At 38.7% G+C, this 27,117-nt stretch overlaps 1 protein-coding gene across 14 annotated transcripts in view; it reads right to left on the bottom strand.

Annotated features, from left to right (window-relative positions):
- Window positions 1-27,117, bottom strand: part of TTLL5 (tubulin tyrosine ligase like 5) — a 305,509-nt gene that overhangs the window by 275,613 nt on the left and 2,779 nt on the right. For 13 of the 14 annotated variants that reach the window (XM_022576495.3, XM_022576493.3, XM_089907984.1 and 10 more), the window contains 3 exons: window positions 21,426-21,532; window positions 9,491-9,573; window positions 7,677-7,783 (listed from right to left, as the gene is read on the bottom strand). In XM_022576495.3, the coding sequence (XP_022432203.1) occupies window positions 7,677-7,783; window positions 9,491-9,573; window positions 21,426-21,532 (297 nt within the window). Of the gene's footprint in view, window positions 1-7,676; window positions 7,784-9,490; window positions 9,574-21,425; window positions 21,533-27,117 lie in introns of those variants that run through there. The other variant, XM_089907982.1, reaches the window with a different exon arrangement.

Here is a 27,117-nt window from a genome sequence, read left to right as displayed (position 1 = left end):
CAATTAGAGAAAGAAGAACAAAAAAACACCCAAAGTTAGCAGAAGGAAAGAAATCATAAAGATCAGATCAGAAATAAATAAATAAGAAATGAAGGAAACAATAGCAAAGATCAATAAAACTAAAAGCTGGTTCTTTGAGAAGATAAACAAAATTGATGAACCATTACCCAGACTCATCAAGAAAAACAGGGAGAAGACTCAGATCAATAGAATTAGAAATGAAAAAGGAGAAGTAACAACTGACACTGTAGAAATACAAAGGATCATGAGAGATTACTATAAGCAACTCTATGCCAATAAAATGAACAACCTGGAAGAAATGCACAAATTCTTAGAAAAGCACAACCTTCCGAGACTGAACCAGGAAGAATGAGAAAATATAAACAAGTCAATCACAAGCACTGAAATTGAAACTGTGATTAAAAATCTTCCAACAAACAAAAGCTCAGGACCAGATGGCTTCACAGGCGAATTCTATCAAACATTTAGAGAAGAGCTAACACCTATCCTTCTCAAACCCTTCCAAAATATAGCAGACGGAGGAACACTCCCAAACTCATTCTACGAAGTCACCATCACTCTGATACCAAAACCAGACAAAGATGTCACAAAAAAAGAAAACTACAGGCCAATATCACTGATGAACATTGATGCAAAAATCCTCAACAAAATACTAGCAAACAATCCAACTGCACATTAAAAGGATTATACACCACGATCAAGTGGGGTTTATCCCGGGAATGCAAGGATTCTTCAATATAGGCAAATCAGTCAATGTGATAAACCATATTAACAAACTGAAGGAGAAAAACTATATGATCATCTCAACAGATGCAGAAAAAGCTTTCGACAAAATTCAACACCCTTTTATGATAAAAACCCTCCAGAAAGTAGGCATAGATGGAACTTACGTCAACATAATAAAGGCCATATATGACAAACCCACAGCCAACATTGTTATCAGTGGAGAAAAACTGAAACCATTTCCACTAAGATCAGGAACAGGACAAGGTTGCCCACTCTCACCACTATTAATCAACATAGTTTATGAAGTTTAAGCCACAGCAATCAGAGAAGAAAAAGAAATTAAAGGAATCCAAATGGGAAAAGAAGAAGTAAAACTGTCACTGTTTGCAGATGACATGATACTATACATACAGAATCCTAAAGATGCTACCAGAAAAGCTACTAGAGCTAATCAATGAATTTGGTAAAGTAGCAGGATACAAAATTAATGCACAGAAATATCTTGCATTCCTATACACTAATGATGAAAAATCTAAAAGAGAAATTAAAGAAAAACTCCCATTTACCATTGCAACAAGAATAAAAAATACCTAGGAATAAAAACCTAGTAAGGAGACAAAAGAACTGTATGCAGAAAACTATAAGACACTGATGAAATAAATTAAAGATGATACAAACAGATGGAGAGATATACTATCTTTTTGGATTGGAAGAATCAATATTGTGAAAATGACTATACTACCCAAAGCAATCTATAGATTCAATGCAATCCCTATCAAATTACCAATGGCATTTTTTACAGAACTAGAACAAAAATCTTAAAATTTGTCTGGAGACACAAAAGGCCCTGAATAGTCAAAGCACTCTTGAGGGAAAAATGCAGAGCTGGAGGAGTCAGACTCCCTGACTTCAGACTATACTACAAAGCTACAGTAATCAAGACAATATGGTACTGGCACAAAAACAGAAACAGATCAATGGAACAAGATAGAAAGCCCAGAGATAAACCCATGCACCTATGGTCAACTAATCTATGACAAAGGAGGCAAGGATATACAATGGAGAAAAGACAGTCTCTTCAATAGGTGGTGCTGGGAAAACAATGAAATTAGAACACACCCTAACCCTGTACACAAAAATAAACTCAAAATGGATTAGAGAGGGCTTCCCTGGTGGCGCAGTGGTTGAGAGTCCGCCTGCCAATGCAGGGGACACGGGTTGGTGCCCCGGTCTGGGAGGATCCCACATGCCGTGGAGCAGCTTAGGCCCGTGAGCCATGGCCGCTGAGCCTGCGCGTCCGGAGCCTGTGCTCCGCAACGGGAGAGGCCACAACAGTGAGAGGCCCTTGTACCACAAAAAAAAAAAAAAAAAAAAAAAAAGGATTAGAGACGTAAATGTAAGACTGGACACTATAAAACTCTTAGAGGAAAACATAGGCAGAACACTCTATGACATAAATCACAGCAAGATCCTTTTTGACCCACCTCCTAGAGAAATGGAAATAAAAACAAAAATAAACAAATGGGACCTAATGAAACTTAAAAGCTTTTGAACAGCAAAGGAAACCATAAAGACCAAAAGACAACCCTCAGAATGGGAGAAAATATTTGCAAATGAAGCAACTGACAAAGGATTAATCTCCAAAATTTACAAGCAGCTCATGCAGCTCAATATCTAAAAAACAAACAACCCAATCCAAAAATGGACAGAAGACCTAAACAGACATTTCTCCAAAGAAGATATACAGATTGCCAACAAACACATGAAAGAATGCTCAACATCATTAATCATTAGAGAAATGCAAATCAAAACTACAATGAGATATCATCTCACACTGGTCAGAATGGCCATTATCAAAAAATCTACAAACAATAAATGCTGGAAAGGGTGTGGAGAAAAGGGAACCCTCTTGCACTGCTGGAGGGAATGTAAATTGATACAGCCACTATGGAGAACAGTATGGAGGTTCCTTAAAAAACTAAAAATAGAACTACCATACAACCCAGCAATCCCACTATTGGGCATATACCCTGAGAAAACCCTAATTCAAAAAGAGTCATGTACCACTATGTTCATTGCAGCTCTATTTACAATAGCCAGGACATGGAAGCAACCTAAGTGTCCATCGACAGATGAATGGATAAAGAAAATGTGGCACATACATACAATGGAATATTACTCAGCCATATAAAGAAACGAAATTGAGTTACATGTAGTGAGGTGGATGGACCTAGAGTCTGTCATACAGAGTGAAGTAAGTCAGAAAGAGAAAAACAAATACCGTATGCTAACACATATATATGGAATCTAAGAAAAAAAAAAAGGTCATGAAGAACCTAGGGGCAAGATGGGAATAAAGACACAGACCTACTAGAGAATGCACTTGAGAATATGGGGAGGGGGAAGGGTAAGCTGTGACAAAGTGAGAGAGTGGCATGGACATATATACACTACCAAATGTAAAACAGATAGCTAGTGGGAAGCAGCTGCATAGCACAGGGAGATCAGCTCAGTGCTTTGTGACAACCTAGATGGGTGGGAGGGAGGAAGATGCAAGAGGGAAGAGATATGGCGATATATGTATATGTATAGCCAATTCACTTTGTTATAAAGCAGAAACTAACACACCATTGTAAAGCAATTATACTCCAATAAAGATGTTAAAAAAAAAGATATCTAAAAAAAAATAAACACAAGAAAACTCTTAGAGGAAAACATAGGAAGAATACTCTTTGACATAAATCACAGCAAGATAATTTTTTGATCCACCTCCTAGAGTAATGGAAATAAAAACAAAAATAAACAAATGGGACCTAATGAAACTTAAAAGCTTTTGCACAGTAAAGGAAACCATAAACAAAACGAAAAGACAACCCTCAGAATCGGAGAAAATATTTGCAAATGAATCAATGGACAAAGGATTAATCTCTAAAATATATAAACAGGTCATGCAGCTCAATATTAAAAAAAACAGGGCTTCCCTGGTGGCGCAGTGGTTGAGAGTCTGCCTGCCGATGCAGGGGTCACGGGTTCGTGCCCTGGTCCGAGAGGATCCCACATGCCGTGGAGCGGCTCTGCCTGTGAGCCATGGCCGCTGAGCCTGCGCATCCAGAGCCTGTGCTCCGCAACGGGAGAGGCCACAGCAGTGAGAGGCCCGTGTACCGCAAAAAAAAGGAAAAAAACAAAAAACAAAAAAAACAAACAACCCAATCAAAAAATGGGCAGAAGACCTAAATAGACATGTCTCCAAAGAAGACATACAGATGGCCAAGAGGCACATGAAAAGCTGCTCGACATCGCTAATTATTAGAGAAATGCAAGTCAAAACTACAATGAGGTATCACCTCATACCAGTTAGAATGGGCATCATCAGAAAATCTACAAACAACAAATGCTGGAGAGGGCGTGGAGAAAAGGGAACCCTCTTGCACTGTTAGTGGGAATGTAAATTGATACAGCCACTATGGAGAACAGTATGGAGGTTCCTTAAAAAATTAAAGTAGAATTACCATATGACCCAGCAATCCCACTACTGGGCATACACCCAGAGACAACAATAATTCAAAAGGACACATGCACCCCAATGTTCACTGCAGCACTATTTACAATAGCCAGGAAATGGAAGCAACCTAAATGCCCATCAACAGACGAATGGATAAAGAAGATGTGGCACATATATACAATGGAATATTACTCAGCCATAAAAAGGAATGAAATTGGGTCATTTGTAGAGGCGTGGATGGATCTAATGAGACTGTCATACAGAGTGAAGTAAGTCAGAAAGAGAAAAACAAATATCGTATACTAACGCATACACGTGGAACCTAGAAAAATGGTACAGATGAACTGGTTTGCAAGACGGAAACTGAGACACAGTGTAGAGAACAAACGTATGGACACCAAGGGGGGAAAGCGGCGGGGGCAGGGGTGGGGGTGTGATGAATTGGGAGATTAGTATTGACATGTATACACTGATGTGTATAAAATGGATGACTAATAAGAACCTGCTGTAGAAAAAGATAAATAAAATTCAAAAGTTCAAAATAAAAGAAAAAAAAAGAAAAGATTGTAAAAATTTTTTTAAATAAATAAATAAATAAAATAAACTCTTGAATGCAACGGTATGTCAAAATCAAAAAAAAAAAAAGCAAACACTGAACCAGAGGATAAGAAAAACAACAAATTCTTCTACAGTTACCCAGTATTAGTGGTCTCCAAACATTTTTGTTTGGTGCTCCCAATACAAATTTTGGGAAACTATACATCCTTTTTGTTGGTGGCATCTAAGGTTTTTCATCATAAATTTAAAATGTTCCAAAGGATCCAATGAATGGCAAATATAATTTTAAAATAAAACTATAACAGTATCCTTTTAAGTATATTCAAGGGAACCTAAATAACATCAGGATTCACCAGCCACTGTACATTTTAAAAGTACTATAAAAGGAAAGGCTCTTTTTGTCAGTAAATTTTTCACTTTTTACAATACTATACTTTTAACTGAAAGTAACATATGAACAGGAAAGTACACAAATCACAACTGCAGAGCATGATGAATTTTGGTCACCTGTGTGAACACCACTGAGCATAGAACATTCCCAGCACCCCAGAAGCCTCCCCTACTCCCGCCCAGACATCCCCCAATTCACTTTTGTTTTTACTTCTTCCATTCCATTTCCCCCAAAGAACAGCTTAGCCTAACAGAACATATTTAATGCTTGTAAGTCTTGTACATTATATTATACCTTCTCTACAACGAAAATATGTATACAAATTACATTTAATATTTTTAAGTTTCCTGTGATCATAAGGCTGTACTTGTTATACATATATTGACCTATCATTGTAAGAACATAGTACACAATTCATCAAAACACCATAAATATTATAAATTTTTATTAAAATGTACATTATACTAACATCAATTTCTCCACTTTGATAACTATACTATGGTTATAACTGATTTAACATTAGGAAAACTGGGTAAAGGGCACATAGAAACTCTATATTATTTTTGCAACTTTTCTAAAAGTCTAAAATTATTTTTTAAAAATATTACATAAAAAGAGTACACAATAATATTGGAAACATTTCAAGTGTTTGCATTCCTCTTGCATGTGAGTTAGAAGTCTCTGGATTGAAGAAGACGTCTAACTTCTGGTGCTCTGTATTTTCTTAGAAAATACAGAGCACCAGAAGCCACAAAGTATACCGCATTTAGGTAATGGATTATTAATATTCCCAAACATACATGTACAACACATTCAAAGAGAAGTGAAGAAAATACAGGTTAGAATTTATTAATACTGACTGAGTCCAAATTGAGGTGGAATTCCTATACACCTACAGTAATAGTTCAGAATCTATTGAAATAAATAATATACTACTAACAGGAATTAGGAATGCAGTCTCTACTGTGAGCTATTTTAAGACTGTTTAAATACCTATTTAAAATAGTTGCATCTGATTCACTTCAAGCACCCAGTCACACATTTAGAAAACCAAATCCACATCTTCCAGGCAGTAAGGAAGAAAATAAAGTTTAAATTATTTTCTGCCCATGAAGCTCAGACATAAAATAAAACTGGAACTTGTTATAAAGATTCAAAATATACATTTATCTAAGATTATGAAGAAACTATTTGACATTAGAGACAGCATAGGCTGGATATTTATACACATTGACTGAGTATAAGACAGTAGAACTGAATAATCAAGAAAGAGCCTTCATTTCTAAAAAATGAGGAGACAAGTATATGAAGTGACCGAAAACAAAACTTGTTAGCATGAATGAGTACCTGGGGCATAAGTCCTGGAAATAAAATATAACTCAACCACTGAGCAAATAACAAAATTCCTATTAGATTTGCATCTCTTCATTAGACAGATGAGATTAGCTGCCCTCTTCTCCAATAGGTCACGTATCTCTCCATAGTTGAAAATTACTCACTGCTAGAATAAGGCAGGGTTTCAGCATCAATTCTATTCCTATTTTCTCTTTCATAGATGTAAACACTAAGAAACCTTGTTCACAAATATAATAGCTAACACTTATATAGTGTTTACTATGTGGCAGGCATGTGATGTTCTAAGCACTTATTAAATCCTCACGATAGTCCTACAAAGTGGTGTCATTAGTACCTTCTCTTTACCAATGAGGAAGCTGACACTCAGAAAGCTCACTTGCCCAAGATCAGTCAGCAGAACTGCGATCTGGGCCCAGGTTAGCTGGCTGCAGAGACCGTGCTTCTAGCCACTAGGCAATATTGCCTCTCTAGGCTGATGTTAACCAATGAGACTGGCTGAAGTTTAATATAGCAATATCATTCAATTCTTTGAACTCTTTTCTAATTATATGTCAAAAGTCACAAGATGACCTATCTTTAAATTTTATATTTAATGATCTATCAGCTGACTATTTGATTATGTCCTTCTTCAATTTTGTTGAAGCAAAGAAATGGAAATCATTACCATGCAAAAAGATTCGTTATGCTATTACCTGAATTAAACACCAATATTTTTGTTCCTTTCTTTGGAACCCTTGAAATTTTTACACCCCAGGACAATGCACCATATTAAGATTCTAGGTGGGTCATTCTTTTATAAAGGGAAAAGACAGTAACTATGAAAAGGAAGGTGAGAAGGGAGAACCTATCCACATGAGGGGCTCACAAGCAGCTCAATTTTAGGAAAGAGAATCTATGGGATTTGCAATCCAGAAGTAGAGTATTTTAAAACCATCCATCCTACAGAGTCCTTGCAAAGTCTTCAGGTATGTCCAGGGATGTGAACACTTCAGTCTGATTTGCAGACTGCTGCCCTATATCACAGACTTCTTTTGTTTTTAAAGGATGTTAATTTTCTCTGCTGGCTACATGCCTCAATGTCAGGTACCTTTAAATGGAGCAAAGTAGCTACAAGAGCATTACCTGGGAAAGTGATTAACCTTTTGTGCTTCAGAGAGGGTGCGAAGTAAAAAGGGCTTCAGGTGGGATCCTGTCCACATTAGGTTATAGTCAGTGCTGCTTGGGTGAACCTAAGGGCAGATAAAAAGACAAGATAAGAAACACCAAAGGGACTTCACTGGTGGCACAGTGGTTAAGAATCCGCCTGCCAATGCAGGGGACACGGGTTCGAGCCCTGGTCCGGGAAGATCCCACATGCCGCAGTGCAACTAAGCCCATGCGCCACAACTACTGAGACTGCGCTCTAGAGTTCATGAGCCACAACTACTGAGCCTGCGTGCCACAACTACTGAAGCCCGTGCACCTAGAGCCCGTGCTCCACAACAAGAGAAGCCACCGCAATGAGAAGACCGCGCACCGCAACGAAGAGTAGCCACCACTCGCCGCAACTAGACAAAGCCCGCACGCAGCAATGAAGACCCAACGCAGCCAAAAATAAATAAATAAATTTATTTTAAAAAAAAAGAAAGAACCAGAGACAGCCCCTGGAAGAACGATGGAATCTAAAAGTCATAGAGATTTTTCATCCACAGAGCACTCACAGGGGCGGGTCAGTTAGGATGTGAGCTTAGTAAGACAAAAGCTGAGTGTACAGAACAGAGGGATAAGCAAGTTTAAAGAATGAGAGAGCTGGACAAGTCTCACATGCAAAAAGTAGAATTAATCCTTTTATAAAAGTCCATGATATCTGCATATCAAAGTGAGAGATGAGGACCCAACCCCAAAACTCCCTTCTCAGACTGTCCTTATATCCTTGCAGATGCTGGGTATAAAGTGATGATCAGATCTAAAACCTTATAGTAGCAAACCAACTTAGAATTCATTCATTCATTCATTAGAATTCATTTGTCCATTAATTCAACAATTATGTACTCTCTGCCTCTGATGTGACAGGTACCATGTTAAGCCCTGGAAATAAAACAGCAACAAAGACAGTATATAAACTGGTATCAGAACTTCCTCAAAATGTCTACTTCATACGTCAACCTAGGATAAGAAGCGAGCAACCAGACTTTTATCAACTGTCTCAAAATATCCACAGTGGAAGTCCCTCCAGCATTTTTGCCTTTGCCTTTTGATGTCAAATCCCCATTTTCCCAATTTTCTTTGGGAATAACATACTCCTTGGTTTTAAAGGACCTGGCAATCACCTGCCCCTCCCTTCCCCCAAGGAGTGGACCCTTGACCCAAGCTAGGCTAATCATTCTATCTCCAGAATATGCTTCTTGAGCAGAGAAAGGCACAAGGACAATGAATGCAGTCGATTCATTCCACAGCAGTAAAGGTGGTCTTGAAGACTTCTGTTGCCAGATCCCTGGAGCTACTGCATTCTCTCTTCTTCCAAAGGTCTGCTTTTTCAGCTTTTCCTCTGGTTCTGCTAGCCATTCTATGTACATCTTTACTATAAATCCCTTTTGGTTTATGTTGGGCAGAGTCTGTTTCTGTTGCTTGCAATCAAAGAGGTTTAATTGGGTATTAGACAATTCCTTATGGGAAACTCTGCCTCTAGCCCATGCCTAAAAATACAGCAAGGAAAAAAAAATTTTTTTTCCCTAAAAAAAAGCCCCACAAAATCTTGTGGAAATGTTTTCCATGTATTTCAAGGAAAAACTGGTAAAGTGACTCAGAAAGTCAGAAAGTCAATGCAAGTTCTGCATCATCACTAAGGAGTGGTTCCGTGTACTTTCTAGAGCTGGCCCTGTTAGCCGACAGTCAGTTAGGTGGCTAGGATTTTCAGCTTTTGAGCAGATAAGGTAAGGTAGTAAAAATGAGCTTACTTCATGAAATCCATGGGCTGTCAGGATGCTGCGAACCAGGCGACTGTCTGTTCGTACGATCTTGTAAGACAAGTGATAACGTTCTAAAGAAAAACATAGAATCAAGTTCAGTAACCAGAAAGTTAACTATAGAGAAAGAAATAAACTGTAAGATGGTGGCTGGACTAATTATACTCAATAACACAATACTGTTATCCTTAGGCTACTATAAGTAGGTTGAGGATTATTTTGGACTAAGGGTCCTAAAGCTGAGATTCACTGACTGTCACTAAACATGGATGGGGGTGGGGCGGCGGGAATGACATTCCTGTTTTCACCAAATTCTAGTTCCAATTTAACATTACCTTCAATTAGGAATGTAGGCAACAAAGGAGAATAGTATTAGCAATGCCTGAGACCCTGCCACCAACAGATATCAGGTATTCTAACATTCTTTTACAGTTGTTACAGTTATCTCAAAAAATCACTTATTCTCAAAAAAAAAAAAATCACTTATTCTCTGGTGGCCTAGTGGTTAGGACTCCGGGCTTTCACTGCGTGGTGCAGGTTCAATTCTTGGTCGGGAACTGAGATAATGAAAGCCGCACAGCACGGCCAAAAAAAAATCACTTACTCCCACAGTATTTAAAAATTATGGCAGTGAACAGACCTACCACTAGATCATGTTATTTAATGCACTAATAAAAGGCATACATATCACAAATTTGGTTTTTAAAAATATTTTGAGAACTATATTTTAATACAATTTATTTTCTTTGTAGTCTTACGTATTTTTAAAATACACTTAGAAAACATTATTCTGAGAAGAGACCCATAAGTTTCCCCATACTGCCAACGCCACCCACTGCACCAAAAAGGCTAAGAACGCCGTTCTAAATAGCTCTCATGTGCAACAATGTTGGTTACCAGCATATCTTAGGCCAGAGGTTATAAACTGATGACACGAGGGCCAAAACCAATCTGCAGACATGGTTTGTTCGTTCCTCCTTGTGCTTTAAAAATAAAATTGAATTAATTGCTAACCTTTTGAAATTGGAGGAATTCATATAAAAATCTAGATTTCTGAGGGCTTCCCTGGTGGCGCAGTGGTTGGGAGTCCGCCTGCCAATGCAGGGCACACGGACGGGTTCGTGCCCCGGTCCGGGAAGATCCCACGTGCCGCGGAGCGGCTGGGCCCGTGAGCCATGGCCGCTGAGCCTGCACGTCCGGAGCCTGTGCTCTGCAACGGGAGAGGCCGCAGCAGTGAGAGGCCCTCGTACCGCAGAAAAAAAAAAAAAAAATCTAGATTTCTGGACTTCTCTTGAAAACCCTGGCAACCCTGGGCTCTCTCTCTGGCAAGGCAAGAGTCAACCAGAGAAGTGCAAGTGCTCCCTGCAGGACAGGCCTGCGCTGTCCAGTTCAGCACCATCCCCACCTGACCTGCTTCACTCATTCTTATCTCCTGCCAGGCCTCTGAGAGCATTCTGTGCTTGTGACCCCTGTCTAAGAGGAATGTCTGTAATCATGTGAGGTTTCTATATAGCCCCAAAGACTAAAGTTTTCTCTGGCGCATTACATGCAATCTCTTTCTATGCATCACTGTAAACTGTTAGCTAAGAATTCTACAGAACGATTTTTTTAAAGGACTGCATACCGAACCATTTCTGAGTGAGTATAATACAGAAACTTATGGACAGGCTCCGGAACAAAATTCAGCCTCTACAAAGATAAGCATTTCTTTTTATAACTCTATGTGAAAATATTCATAAATCCCTGCTGCTACTTGCCCAGCCCTGGCAGGAACACCATGCCAAGCAGACACAGGAGGATTGGAATGATAAGGCCAGACACTCCATACTTCTCATTCTTGTGGCAAACTTTAAAGCCCAGTTACAAGGTTTTCCCAATGGTCAATCACTATTATGTTGTCTTTGCAATATTTTTTGTGTTCTAAGGTTTCCTAAAGCTTACCTCTATAAGGACAGTCAACAGAAAGAGAAACCAGCTGAACTCTGCTTCATTCTAGCAATAAGCAATATTCAACCATGGATAAATGAGCCAATTAGTTTTGTAAACGCTCAATTCATATTATGAAGAAATGGATTTTTTTTTACTTTTATGTTTATTATTTATAAAAATTTTAATTTATTCTTATGCTCAACTGTATATTCATTAAGACTGTAAGATAGCTCAGTCCAGGACACATTCAATCTTTGGAGATATATGAACATAATAAATCTAATAAGATATAAAAAAAGGAGTTTGTGTTCTGATTCCAAGTTGGGGAAGGAAAGTACAAGATAGGTGTGGAATAGCTTGCTATGCCAAAAAAGAGGACAGTCACAAGGATTGCGAACATGTCACAAGGATCTTTTTTTTTTTTTCACTGCTGCAGCCTCTCCCTTTGCGGAGCACAGGCTCCGGACGCGCAGGCTCAGCGGCCATGGCTCACGGGCCCAGCCGCTCCGCGGCACGCGGGATCTTCCCGGACTGGGGCACGAACCCGCGTCCCCTGCATCGGCAGGCGGACTCTCAACCACTGCGCCACCAGGTAAGACCGTTTTGTTTTTTTTTTGGCACAAGGATCTTGAAGGGGCTCCCCAAGGCCAAATTTGAGGCAATCTGAATATAAAAATGAATACTGACAGAAAAAGATTTTAACTCACTTATAAGAAAGAAAACAACCCATGAATCCACACTGCTAAGAAAGTGAGAAGGTATACTACTGGTTTTCTAGGTCAGAAGTACGATACAAGTGTCATCAAGGCATCGGCAGGACTGCGTTCCTTTCTATAGGCTCTGGGTAGGGTCCACTTCCTTTCCTTTTCCATCTTCTAGAGGCTGCCCCTATTCTTCTTCTATCTTCAAAGCCAGCAATGACAGGTCTAGTCCTTCTCACACTGCAACAGTCTGACTCTTCTTCTGTCTCCTTCTATTTTAAAGGACTCCTGTAATTACGTTGGGGCCACTTGAAGAATCTCCTTATCTTAAGGGTTAGCTGATTAGCAACCTTAATTCCATCTATGACCCCAATTCCGCTTTGCTAAGTCAGGTAACATTTTCACAGGTTCTGGGGATTAGGAGGTAGACATCTTTGGGAGACTATTACTTTCGCATAGAAGGGAAAGCTCTTCTTTACAGAAAAGCCAGCTAATAAATGTAGAAGGAAAAACTGAAATAGAAAATCACCATTTTACAAAAACTGCAACAGTAAGTGATTCAGACAAGAATCAATGAATTCCAACAGTCAGAGACTACTGGAGAACAGGATATTCATACATCTCAAAATATCACCCCAGAGAATGCTTTTAACAAAGGAGAAGGGTACCTGTACAATGAAGCAATCTGGTAAACACTATCTTAACCAAGTGATCAAACTTGTCATCACCAGTAATGCAATACAATGACATCACATGATTTCTAATGTGATACACTGAGGACATGACTTCATTAAATGATATTCCTACAAATTTTTTTCAACTTTTTTATTCTTTTTAACCTTTTTCAACCTTTTTAATCTAAACATGTGGAATCAATCTGACAAGCCCAAACTTAAGGACATCTGCAAAGCAACTAGTCTGGAATCTTTAAAAATGCCAATGTTATGAAAGACCAAAAAAAAAAAAATCCAGTAAATGGTTGTAGATATAAAGGAGCCTAAAGAAATATGACAACTAAATGCAATCTCTGATTGGATTCTGGATTTGAAAGGAAAAAAAAAAGATAAAGGACAAAATTGGAACAATTGAGGAAATCTGGGCAGGGACTGTATATTAGATAAGAGTGTTTTAGCAATGACAGATTTCCTGAGTGTCGTCAGTGTACTGTGGTTATAGAGAGGATGCCCTTGTTCTTAGGATAAACATGTTGAATAAGGTATTTAGGTCTGAAGTATGTGAACTAATTTTCAAATGGTTCAGAGAGAGAAAGAAGGTAAAGCAAACATGGCAAAATGTTAATAACGGGTGAAAGCAAGGAAATAGTATACATGAATTCATTGCACTATACTTATAACTTGCCAGACGGTTTTTTTATTTCTTTAAATAAAATGTTCAGAAAACCAGGTCTTTTTCATTGTGATAACTGATCACTGACAGCTCCATTTTTGTACATAAAAAGCCAAAGCCTCATCAACTGCTGGGGACCAGGACTGCGCCCGATTCTCTGACTGTTCTGCAGTGCTTGCCCCAGGCCACAGAGAAGATGATCGGTCAGGTGTGTGGAAAAATAGAGGATGATTATGTGGGGACTGGGGGAGAAGGGGAATAATAAAAGAAAGAGTATGTCTCTGGAGTTGAACTGCCGGGGTTCAAACCCTGGCTCTACTACTTCCTGCCTGCTGTCTTAAATAAGTTACTTAATTTCACTATGCTCAATTTCCTCACCTATAAAATGGGGTTGATAACAAAGGTACTTATCTCACAGGGTAGTTAAAAGCACTAAATCAGTTAATACATGTAGAGCTTTTAGAATAGGAAAGCTTGCTGATATGGGGATTCCCTGGCTGTCCGGTGGTTAGGACTCGGCGCTTTCACTGCTGTGGCCTGTGTTCAATCCCTGGTTGGGAAACTAAGATCCTGCAAGCTGCACGGTGCAGACCCCCGAAAAAAGAAAGCTTGCTGATACATAGAAAAATAATTTCATACAGTAAAACAGTAAATACATAGTAAAATAGCTACTAATACATATATAAATACATAGTATAATACACAGTAAATTATACATTTTATATAGCAAGTTAAAAAATAAAAATGCTATTAATACTCTTTCTCCTACTTCTCCTAATATAGAAGTAAAATGCAGTCATCACTGTGCTCAATGGCAGACCTGATTCTCATGGTATGTAAGCAGTGACCACCTACTTCTTTTTTTTTTTTAAATAAATTTATTGATTTATTTATTTTTGGCTGTGATGGGTCTTCCTTGCTGCGTGCAGGCTTTCTCTAGTTGAGGCAAGTAGGGGCTACTCTTCGTTGCGGTGCGCGGGCTTCTCATTGAGGTGGCTTCTCTTGTTGAGGAGCACGGGCTCTAGGCGCATGGGCTTCAGTAGCTGTGGCATGCAGGCTCAGTAGCTGTGGCTTGCAGGCTCAGTAATTGTGGGTTGGGGGCTCTAGAGTGCAGGCTCAGTAGCTGTGGCGCACGGGCTTAGTTGCTCCGCGGCACGTGGGATCTTCCCGGAACAGGGCTCGAACCCATGTCCCCTGCATTGGCAGCGGATTCTTAACCACTGCGCCACCAGGGAAGTCCCTGGCCACTTACTTCTAATCCAAACCAACTAACTATAACCCAACTCAGATACATTGAACATGTTCTAAAAGGGGAGTGTAAGAGAGGCAGGGTGGAATGATGGAAAGCAACTGTGACTGCTTTAGGGATTTTAACCCGCATTCATGCTCTGTGTCCAATGGCCCTACAACCAATAATGCTGATTACCAGCGCATATTAGACCAGAGATTATAAAATGGTAACCCAGGAGCCAAATCCAGCCTATAGACAGTTTGTCCATCAGTAGAAAGTTGAATTATTTGCTAACCTTTTAAAATTGGAAGAAGTCACATAAAAATCTAGATTTCTAGGCTTCTCCTGAAATAGCTGGTAAGCCTGGGCTCCCTCTCCCTAGCGAGAGTCAAATGGAGAACTGCAACTACAAATTGAACCTGTTCAACTGTTCATGACAGAACCACCTTCGCCATGTTTTCTTCCATAAAAAAACAAGAGGCAGGGCACGGTCCTGCTAGCAAACTGCAAAACACCCAACATCTAAGCCTCTGAACACACACGCATCTCATCAATTCCACTATGAGACTGTAGAATTTCCTCTTCAACAACTCACATGCATCGCAGGGGACAATCTGAAGAACTAGGACCCCTGGCAAGTTCCAGGACTGACTGTAGCAGAGTAAAGACAATCAAGGAACCAATAATCTAACTGTCAGCACAGAAGCACCCTAAGGGGTTTGGTCCAAACTAGCATGGGAAACTAGAATGAAGATAAAACTAACATTCCTTTGACTTTAGAATACAAGAATAACCCCTTCGATGGCAACACAGTGTATCCTTGCCTTACTGTCAGAAAACTGGGTCCTTACATGCACAGTCGAATACGGTTGTCACTAGCCACATGTAACTTGAGCACTTGAAATGTGACTAGTGTGACAAAGGAACTGAATTTCTCATTTTATTTAACTTTAATAAATTCTATTTTCAATTTTAAAACTGATACTCAATTCAGTTATTGGAAAACTTGTTTGGAACAACTTGAACATAGGAATTGACTACAATTTCAACTATAACATTTATGAAATCTAAATACAGAACAAATGCTTCCAATGAAAATTTTGCACCATATGGAGATGTACTAAAAGTGTACAATACACACTGGATGTAAAATATCTTCACGATTTTTTTATACTGAGTAAAAGTGGAAATGATAATTTGGATTAAATAAAATATATTATTAAAATTAATTTCACCTATTTCTGCTTATTTTTTTTGATAAGGCTACTGAAAAATTACATATACAGCTTACATCATATTTCTGTTGGACAGTGCTAGTCTATACAAATCCAAATTTATGAAACTGACACATTCAGAGGCAAAATACAAAATACTTCATTCTAGGAAAAGATTAAATTGAAAATATCTGTTGCCCTTAAAATGCAATCCCAGGACTTCCCTGGTGGCGCACTGGTTAAGTCTCTGTGCTCCCAGTGCAGGGGGCCCGGGTTCAATCCCTGGTCAGGAAACCAGATCCCACATGCTGCAACTAAGAGTTCGCATGCCACAACTAAGGAGCCCACGTGCCACAACTAAGGAGCCTGCCTACTGCAACTAAGATCCAGCACAACCAAATAAATAAATAAATACTTTAAAATAAATACATAAAATAAAATGCAATCCCATTTATATGTTCAAAGTATACACAATTTTGAAAAAAAACATGGATATGGTGAGGAAAAAAACATACTCCTGGAATATTTCACAAATAAAGCATATGAAATCTTACTGTATCCAAAATATTAACAGTGAATTCAATGAAACATTTAATAGATAACAGAAAAAACAAGGTTGGAATCTAACACTCTAAGATCAACAGAAGATAACTAATGCCCCAGATACACTTCTCAAGGGGATTTAACTCAGTATTATGATCTGAGCAGATCTATGTCAGCTATTTAAGAGAGAGAGAGAAAAAAAAAAATAGACCAAGAGTGTTTAACAATTCAGAAATCTGAGGTAGCAACTAACAAAACTCATTCAAATTGTTCTTTTCATAAAGGAAGGTGAAGAAAATTATTAAACCTCAAGGAATTGGGAATATACAGAAAATTAAAAAAAAACAGAGTTTGAGAAAAAAGTTTAGTGGCTTCTTCCTTAAACACAGGAAGATGTACAGGAAAATAATCCAAAGACTTAGAGGTTCTAGAAAATAGTGATTGCTTGAATAATGGCATGATTACATTGATGGATGCTAATTTCCAATAAATGTTGGGTATTCTACAAAGGAAGGGTCTATTGCCACAGAATACATGGATTCTTTTATGAATCCAAAGAAACCAAAAGAAGTATGTGGAGGGGGGAGGATTATTTACTTCTGTTGTTTTTATGCACCTTTGATGTTCTGACTCTAATCATATTTAGTGGGAGACTCTCAGCAAATGTTAGTAAATCTTCAGAGACTCCAGCTTCAGAGAACATGAATGAACCATGTCCCTTTAAGTGGTAACCTAGCAACTTGCTGAGGGGATTAGAACACCGAGACCCTTGGGGAAGGAGGAGAATTCAAATCCCAGAAGCAGGTGCTCACCATCCTTTGAACTCTGGCTTATTATGGGGCAAGGACAGGCCTTAAAGTCATCTCAAGGTAGAGCAGATCCTGTTCAACAAATAGAGTAAGCAGCACAAGTTTTGAATGCCTACTGTGTGCTGAACATTAGTGATCTCATTCTTACAATGCCCGCAAGGTAGCTATTATCTCCATTTTATAATAATGAAATAGATTAAGAGAGTTTAAGTGATTGCACAAGACTCACAGCTAGTAAATGCCAAAGCTGGGATCTGAAATATTGACTGAGAACCCATGTATAGACCCTTTCCACCATATCGCACAAAAGTTTGGATCCACAGTATGTAACCTTTGAAGACAGCTACAGGCTAACACCAGGATTCAGAGCACTGCTTAAAGTCAAAGAGGAGTGGACATAAATGAAATTAAGAATAGAAAAACAATAGAGAAAGTAAGCAAAATAAAAAGTTTGCTCTTTAAAATGATTCTCAAAATTGACAAACTTTTAGTTAGGCTAACTAAAAACAAAGAGAAAAAATTCAAATTACTAAAATCAGAAATGAAGGTGGGGACATTACTACTGTATTACAGAAATAAAAAGGATTATAAGAGAATGCTATGAACAACTGTATGCCAACAAAATTAGATAAACTAAATACAATGGAAAATAACCTAGAGAGACACACAAACTGCCAAAACAGACTCAACAAGAAACAGAAAATAGAATAGATAAGCAGAGGTTGAACTAGTAATAAAAGCCTTCCAATAAAGAAAAGCTAAGGACTAGATGCTTCACTGGTGAATTCTATCGAACATTTAAAGAATTAACACGAATCCTTCTCAAACTCTTCCAAAGAGGAGGAAGGAACTCATTCTATGAGGGCAGCATTACCCTGATACCAACGCCAGACAAAGACATCAAAAGAAAAGAAAATTACAGAACGACATCCCTTATGAATACAGATGCAAACATCCTAAACAAAATACTAGCAAACCAAATCCAGCAGCACATTAAAAGGACTATATACCATGCTCAAGTGAGATTTATCTCAAGAATGCAAGGGTGGTTCAATATACAAAAGTCAATCAATGTAATATACCACATTAATAAAATGAAGGAAAAAAAACATAGAATCATCTCGATTGATGTAGAAAAAGCATTTGACAAAATGCAACACCGCTGTATGATAAAAACACTCAACAAAGGAATAGAAGAGAACTTCCTCAACATGATAAAGGGCATTTATGAAAACCCATAGCTAACATCATACCGAATGGTGAAAGACAGAAAGCTTTCCCCCAAAGATCAGGAAGAAGACAAAGATGCCCATTTTCACTTCTATTCAACACTGTACTGGAAGTTCTAGCCAGAGCAATTAGGAAAAAGCAGAAGAAAAAGAAAGAGAGGGAGGTAGGGAGGTATTCAGGTTAGAGAGGAAGAAGTAAAATCTCTATTTACTGATGACATGATCTTGTATAGAGATAATCCTAAAGAACACACACACACACACACACACATACACACACACACACACACACACTCTCTCACTAGTAGAGCTAATAAATGAGTTCAGCAAGGTTTCAGGATACAGGATCAGTATACAAAAAATCAATAGTAAGGCTTCCCTGGTGGCACAGTGGTTGAGCATCTGCCTGCCAGTGCAGGGGACATGGGTTTGAGCCCTGGTCTGGGACGATCCCGCATGCCACAGAGCAGCTAAGCCCGTGAGCCACAACTACTGATCCTGTGCTCTAGAGCCCATGAGCCACAACTACTGAGCCCACGTGCCACAACTACTGAAGCCAGTGCGCCTAGAGCCCGTGCTCCACAAGAGAAGCCACCACAATGAGAAGCCTGCGAACCACAACAAAGAGTAGCCCCCACTCGCCGCAACCAGAGAAAAGCCCTCACACAGCAACAAAGACCCAACGCAGCCAGAAACAATAGATAAATAAAATAAAATAATAAATTTATTTTTAAAAAATCAATAGTATGTCTACACACTGACAATGAACAATCCAAAAATGAAATTGAGAAAGCAATTCCATTTATAATAGCATCAAAAAGAATAAAATATTGAAGAATAAAGTTAACCAAGGAGCTACAAGACTTGCACACAGCAAACTATAAAACATTGCTACAGAAATTAAAGAAGACCTAAATAAATGGAAAGACATCCCATGTTCACGGACTGGAAGACTTAACACTAAGACGGCAATACTTCCAAAAGCAATTTACAGATTCTATGTACTCCCTACCAAAATCACAACAGCCATTTTTGCAGAAATGAAAAAGCTGATCCCAAAATTCATACGGAATTGCAAAGGACCCTGAATAGCAAAAAAATTTTGAAAATGAAGAACAAAGTTAGAGGACTCACACTTCCCAATTTCAAAACTTAGTACAAAGATACTGTAATAAAAATAATATGGCACTGGTATAAGGATAAACAAACAGAATTATTAAGAGTCCAAAAATAAACCCATACATCTAATGGTCTACTGATTTTCAACAATAGTGCCAAGATTATTCAGTAAGGAAAGAATAGTCTCTTCAACTAATCATGCTGGGGCAACTGGATATCCACATGTAAAAGAATGGAGGTGGACCCTTATCTCACACTATATAAAAAAATTAACTCAAAATGGAACAAAGACCATCTAGCTCTAAATTTAAGAGCTTAAACTATAAAGCTCTTAGAAGAAAGCATAGGGATCATGACTTTGGGTTAGGCAATGGTTTCTTAGATATGACACCAAAAGCATAAGCAACAAGAGAAAAAGTAGATAAATGGAACATCATCAAAATGAAAAACTTTTCCCCATGAAAGAACACTATCAAGAGCATGAAAAGACAAACCACAGAGGAAAAAATATTTGGAAATCATTTTTCTGATAAGGGTCTAGTATCCAGAATATATAAAGAACCCTTATAACTCAACAACAAAAAGATAAGCAACCCGATTAAAAAATAGGCAAAAACCTTGACATTTCTCCAAAGGAGATAATATAAATGGCCAAAAGGAACATGAAAAGCTGCTCAATGTCATTAATCATTAGGGAAATGCAAATCATAACCACAATAAGATACCACTTCACACCCATTAGTATAGCTATATTCTAAAAAACAGAAAACAACGAACGTTACTGAGGATATGGAGAAATTTCAACTCTCATATATTGTTGGTGGGAACATAACATTGTGCAGTCACTGTGGAAAATCCTTCGGCAGTTCCTTAATAAGTTAAACATAGAATTACCATACAACTTAGCAATTCCATTCCTAGGTATATACCCAAAAGAACTAAGAACAGGTGTTCAAACAAAAACTTGTGCATGAATGTTCATAGCAGCACTGTTTACAAGAGCCAAAAGCTGGAAACACTTATCCATCAACCGATGAATGGATAAACAAAATGTAGTATACCCATACAATGGGATGTTATTCAGCCGCAAAAAGGAATGAAGTATTGACATATGCTAAAACATGGATGAACCTTGAAAACATTACGCTAAGTGTAAGAAGCGAGACACAAAAGGCTATGTATTGTATGAGTCCATTTATATGAAATATCCAGATTAGGTAAAGCCATAGAGACAGAAAGCTTAGTGGTTGCCAGGAGCTGGGATAAGGGGGTTGGGGAGTGACTGCTTAATGGGTACAGGGTTTACTTTTAGATGAAAATGTTCTGAAACTAGATAGTGGTGATGGTTGCACAATACTGTGAATGTACTAAATGCCACTGAGTTGTATACTTTAAAATGGTAAAAACAGTAAATTTTGTTATGTGTATTTTACCATAATTATAAAAAACAGTATCATTAAACTTATTGTGATAATCATTTCATGATATATGTAAGTTAAATCACTATGCTGTACACCTTAAACTTGTACAGTGGTGTATGTCAATGATCTCTCTATAAAACTGGAAGAAAAAAACAAAAAAATAAACACATGTACACGTAATTAAAAAAAAAAGAGGAAAAATAATTTAATATGCAGAAAACAATTTAAGAAATCACAAATAATCCGTTCAAGTATAAAAAAATCAACAGAATATTCTCATGACCAAGGCCCTTTCCCTAACTAAATATGGTTATCACTTTCTGTAAGATGAGGCTATCAGGGCCATGCCCAGCCCTTCCCTCAGTGGGGAAGGTCATACCTACCTCCAATTACTCGAACATTGTTGTCCTTTGTCAGAATAGCCTCAGCATGGAATACCAAAACTGGAATTCTCCTGCAGCCTCCAGTCCACATGATACATGGATGATCTCTACAACCGTAATAAAAGACTTTATTAATTTACAGCTCAAAATCTGAATTAACAACTGAAGCAGATCACTGTGGTTTGCTGCTTAGCACCTTTCCCCTTCTTCTGGAACAAGCATCCCAAATGTCCTATGGGAAACCATTCATCTCCCATTCTTAGTCAGATGGTCTGTTTAAGATTAACTCCGTTCCTGCTGTAGGGATGGGTCTTGACTGGCTTTAGCCAATCAGGGTTTTCCATCCCCCAGTTATAGTTGCTGGTTCAGGGATGAGGACATAAACCAGCTGGAGCCAGTGTGTCAGGAGATATGTCATGTGACCCTCTAAGAAAGCGATGCTCTCTCTTCTGTAGCAGTTGCAGGAGAAATGGCCTCCTCCCCTTGATGGTGTAAGAGAATGAGGTCGGGCTTCCCTGGTGGCGCAGTGATTGAGAGTCCGCCTGCCGATGCAGGGGACACGGGTTCGTGCCCCGGTCCGGGAAGATCCCACATGCCGCGGAGCGGCTGGGCCCGTGAGCCATGGCTGCTGAGCCTGCGCGTCTGGAGCCTGTGCTCCACAATGGGAGAGGCCACAACAGTGAGAGGCCCGCGTACCACAAAAAAAAAAAAAAAAAAAGAGAATGAGGTCTGGAAGTTCAAGTGTCATTTTGTGACCTTGGAAGGAGAGCCTGGAGCTGTTGGTAAAGGAGAAAGTCTGCGGAAGCCTGACTGAAAGAACAAGAGAAATGAGATCCTGAGCGGTAAACGTGCAGTTGCAGAATCAAGTCTTTCCTAAATATGAGTTCATAAATTCCCTTTATTATTGAGGACAATTTATGTCTTAGTCCCTGGCACAAATAAGAATCCTAACTAACATAGTCACAATAATTGACAGACCACTTTTACACCCTATAGTCCCTTTTTAAGCCAATTTGATGATCCATCCTAAGAGTCTGAGCTAGGAACCCTAAATTAATACAAGTACCCCCATTAAAACCACATATTTTAAAGGAAGCCTATACCAAATGGAACAATGTTTTCCTCCAGAAAAGGACCTCTGACTTTATTCTCTTCCTATCTTCCAGAAATCTCTGTTTAATCAATCTCAGACAGATGTGTATTTATTCACAGATGAGAAAAATCTCCAACTGCCTTAGTGCATGAAGGTAGGAAAGAAATGACCTGAGTCCCTACTATGTGTCAGGAATTACACTAAAAGCTTTCACATCTTATCTCACTTAATCCTCTTGCCTGCACTATGAACTGAAGAAAAAGTGTTCAGAGAGGTTGAGCAGTTTGCTTAAGGTCATACAGCTGGTTAAGCAAAGGAACAGGTATTAGAACCCAAGTGTCTGTGCTCTTTCCACCCTTCCATCTCCCTCATCACACATTTCAGTGATTTTTTGTATAAACACCTTAAACTCAACCCTTTGGGAGCTGAAATTAATCAATTCCTTTTATGGAATAAGATCCATTTAGCCAAGATTCAGGCTGCTCTCAAAAACTCACATGACCACACTCCTTAACAAAGGCCATACCACAAACCTCAGGGCCAAGCTAGACCCTCCCAATACAGGTTTAAACAGATCCATGCGTTGAATGCACAGGCTGCCAGGCTACCAGTCTTAGAGGTGAGGCAGCCTTTAGGCTTGGGATGAGCTGCCAAGAGCTTTACTGAGGAAAGCAGAGAACACCATGCCTAGTTCATTTCCTGGTTTCTAGAAATGGAACGTGGATGCTTATTTTTCTTGCAATTTGACTCGGGTGACAGTGCCCATTTGTGAGAAATTGGTGTTTATAGGGTGCAAGAAGGATTTTATGTGTGTGGTTTGCTTGCTTTTTAATCTTAAACGCCTGTAAAATGTGGGTATAGGGCCAGATGATTCCTATGCTCTCTTCCAACTTGAATTTTTTTCACTACATTTCTAAGTCAGAGGACAGAGGAAAAATTAGGCAGCCTAAATTGTCAAGTCTTAGACAGAAACTCTGGAAACTATCGAAAGTTCCTTGTCAATCCATCTCTAGCTGCAAACTGGCACCACTGTGCCTTAGCACTTACAAACAATGGATTACGGATAAAAGGTAAAAATGCCTGACAAGAGTCAGGAACACAATAAACATACACAGCTGAGAAGAGCCAAGCCCGTAACCGTACTATCTATAGAAAGCTAAATCCCTGACACAGAATCTTTTCACTTACAACCTCTGAAAAGAGAAAAGAGGTAGTAGACAAATCATTAGTTCAGTAAGGTCGACCCAAACACACTTAAGGCAGACGTTGCATTGTCATTAAAAGCATGCTCCCACCAGGTGGTGCTAAAGGAAAAAGATTCAAAATGATTAGGAAGCTGAAAATTGGGACTTTAAATTTTCATTTACACCAGAAACTGGTACATTTTAAGAAATTATGCTTTTACAGACATAAAAGAACAAAAAACTTGGATGACTAATAACCAAAGTAGACCAGTTTTATGGTTTACTTTACTGAAAGCCTAAGAACGTTTTGGTTTTTAAGAAGCAATTTCATGTGGAATAGATATTATTCACTCCTGGGATCCAGCCTACATAACTCAAAGCCTCGGTGCCTCATTCATACCAATGTCCCTGCTGGAAATGCCTTCCCCACTTCTCTCTGTTCATTTAATCCCACTCTCTAAAGCCCAGCTCACCTCACCACCTCCTTGGAGCCTTCCTTAGCTCCTCCGGCCCATAGTGATGTATTCTTTCACTGAACTGTAGCACTCACTACATAATCATTTGTTGATGATCTTTGTAACTGATCTAAAGCCAGCTTTTACAATAAGAATTAAATATTTTTTTTAGTGACTAAAGAAACCTTACATCAAATTAACGTTTCCACATCTCTATATAAATTTATATTTGGGAACCCCAAACAAAATACAGAAAAAGAGGCCCTTTACATTTACTATTTGAAATAATGCCATGCAAAACAAGGATGCCTGGACAGTTTCTAGCGCTAATGTCCAGGACTGCACGGCATCAATACTTTAATACAGCCTAGGGTTCTGAGCAGATCTAGCAGATATCCATGGATATATATCTTTGGATCAAGTCAACATCCTTAGATGATTTAAGACCCTGTAACTTCCAAAACTTTAAAAATGTAAGCACGTTGTTCCAGGTGTGAACAAGATTGACTTAAGATTCCTAATGTATAAAAGAAGTATCTGATAGACATGAGCTGATGGAACATTAACAATCAAAACTCAACAGTAGGGCTTCCCTGGTGGCGCAGTGGTTGAGAGTCTGCCTGCTGATGCAGGGGACACAGGTTCGTGCCCCGGTCTGGGAAGATCCCACATGCTGCGGAGCGGCTGGGCCCGTGAGCCATGGCCGCTGAGCCTGTGCATCCGGAGCCTGTGCTCCGCAACGGGAGAGGCCACAACAGTGAGAGGCCCGCATACCGCAAAAAAACAAAAAAAAAACAAAAAAAAACTCAACAGTAGGAGTTTAAAAGGAAGAGGAGCCATAAGGTCTGTGAATTTGGATGGGGAGGGCGGGGGGAAGGTGGAATGACACCTGTATTTTCACTAACTTCTACTAGAAATTTAATGTTTCTCAATTACGAATATAGGCACCAAACACAATAATAATAGTATTACCTGTGTTTTTGACTCTATCTGAAATTACAGATTTTATTATACCAAATTACAGTTGTTGCAGACATCTCAAAATATCACTGACATTTATCACTGATTGTAAGTTATGGTAGTTATTAAAATTGCCACTAGATCACCTGTGATTACAGTCTTCTCATCTGGTGTGATGAGGATGGAAAACAATTTGGCAACTCTCCACTCTCAAGCAATCATTCAGCTACCAAATGGTGACATTTCACAGTGGTGATCCAGACATCTATGTTTCTTGGTATTCCCCACTTTCAATTGTTAATCAAAGACCACCCAAGTATGATGGTCTTATGCAAACTAAGCAAAAACAGTCTTCATGTTGCTGTCTTTAGAAAATAAAATCTAACTTTCTCATGTTTTAAATGAATGATCTTGTTATTTAATGTATTAATAAAAACGTACATATTACTATACCACAAGTTTGGTTTTTTAAAAAATCCTGATAACTGCACCTCAATGCAATTGGCATTCTTTGTAATGAAATGTATCTTAAGCACTTAAAAGACCTAAGGTGATCTAAAGCATGAAGCCTCCATTTATTTACTGAATAAGTTAGTCACTCAGTCAGCAAGCATTTATTGAGTGCTTACTAAAATATTAGGTTGAACCACCTACAATTCTCAATATTTGGCTGTTTTTGACCTACCAAAATAGCAATTTCATACAGTTCAACCTAATACTTGTTGGGCCCAACCTATAAGACCACTAATAAAAGAGACAGTCATGAAGTAAAAGATCTTGAATCAGAAAGACTGATGTTTGAAGCAGAAGTTAAAATTTTTGTGAAGTGGGTAAGAGGCAGCACACAGAAAACAAAAAGTCACAAGAAGGCAAAGTGACAAGAGAGAATTATCCATTTAATTATCCTGAATGAGAATGACCCAAATATAACATCAAATCTGTATTATTTTCTATGATCTAACAGTGATGAGAAGCCTTTCCCCAAAGCTTTACTAATGCTTCAATAATTTTTTTTCAAATTACATTAAATAATGTAATCTTCTACTTTATAATAAGAAATACACTTTAAATTCAATATAAAATCCAATAAAAATAATGCCTTAACATTTGTATGGCACTTTATCATTTAAAAGTAATTTCATACACATTATTCTATTTGATCCTAACTATACCCCCAAAAACAGCCTGCGAGGGGCTTCCCTGGTGGCACAGTGGTTAAGAATCTGCCTGCCAATGCAGGGGACATGGGCTCGATCCCTGTTCCAGGAAGATCCCACATGCCGCGGAGCAACTAAGCCCGTGCGCCACAACTACTGAGGTTGTGCTCTAGAGCCCGCGAGCCACAACTACTGAGCCTGCGTGCTACAAATACTGAAGCCTGTGCGCCTAGAGCCCATGCTCCACAACAAGAGAAGCCACTACAGTAAGAAGCCGCGCATTGCAATGAAGGGTAGCCCCCAGCTCGCCGCAACTAGAGAAAGCCCACGTGCAGCAATGAAGACCCAACACAGCCAAAAATAAATAAATTAAATAAATAAATTGTAAAAAGAAAGAAAAAAAACGGCCTGGGAGATATCATCCCCACTTTTCAGGTTACATAGCACATGAATCCTAGTGGACTTATACAGAGAATCTTAAAAATTAATGTTACCTTTAAGCCAGATTCTCTCTTTATTCTCTGTGCAAGTAATAATTAATGTTAAAGGAGGCAAAACATCTAAGTGCTTCAAAATCCAGGAAAGCTAGGTCTGAATCTCAATTTATCAATCCAGGAAAGCTAGGTCTGAATCTCAATGTATCACTCTCTGTGCATCCCTGAGGAAGTTCTTTGATATTTGTGGGGCTAAACTTAATAAAGTGGGAATAATAACATCTTTAGATTAAATGAGATACAGCAGTTAAAGCTCTTACCATCACCTATAGCAGCTACACTTATCACTATCATTCATTTATATTACTATGAGAATCCAGCAATGAAGAAACTTGACTCTTATCTAAAA

This window comes from Delphinapterus leucas, chromosome 2, assembly GCF_059928025.1.
Source record: "Delphinapterus leucas isolate spDelLeu-1000000601 "Yukka" chromosome 2, BTC_Dleu_Yukka2, whole genome shotgun sequence".
Classification (NCBI taxonomy): Eukaryota; Metazoa; Chordata; class Mammalia; order Artiodactyla; family Monodontidae; genus Delphinapterus; species Delphinapterus leucas.
This window is presented reverse-complemented; position numbering and strand designations above follow the sequence as displayed.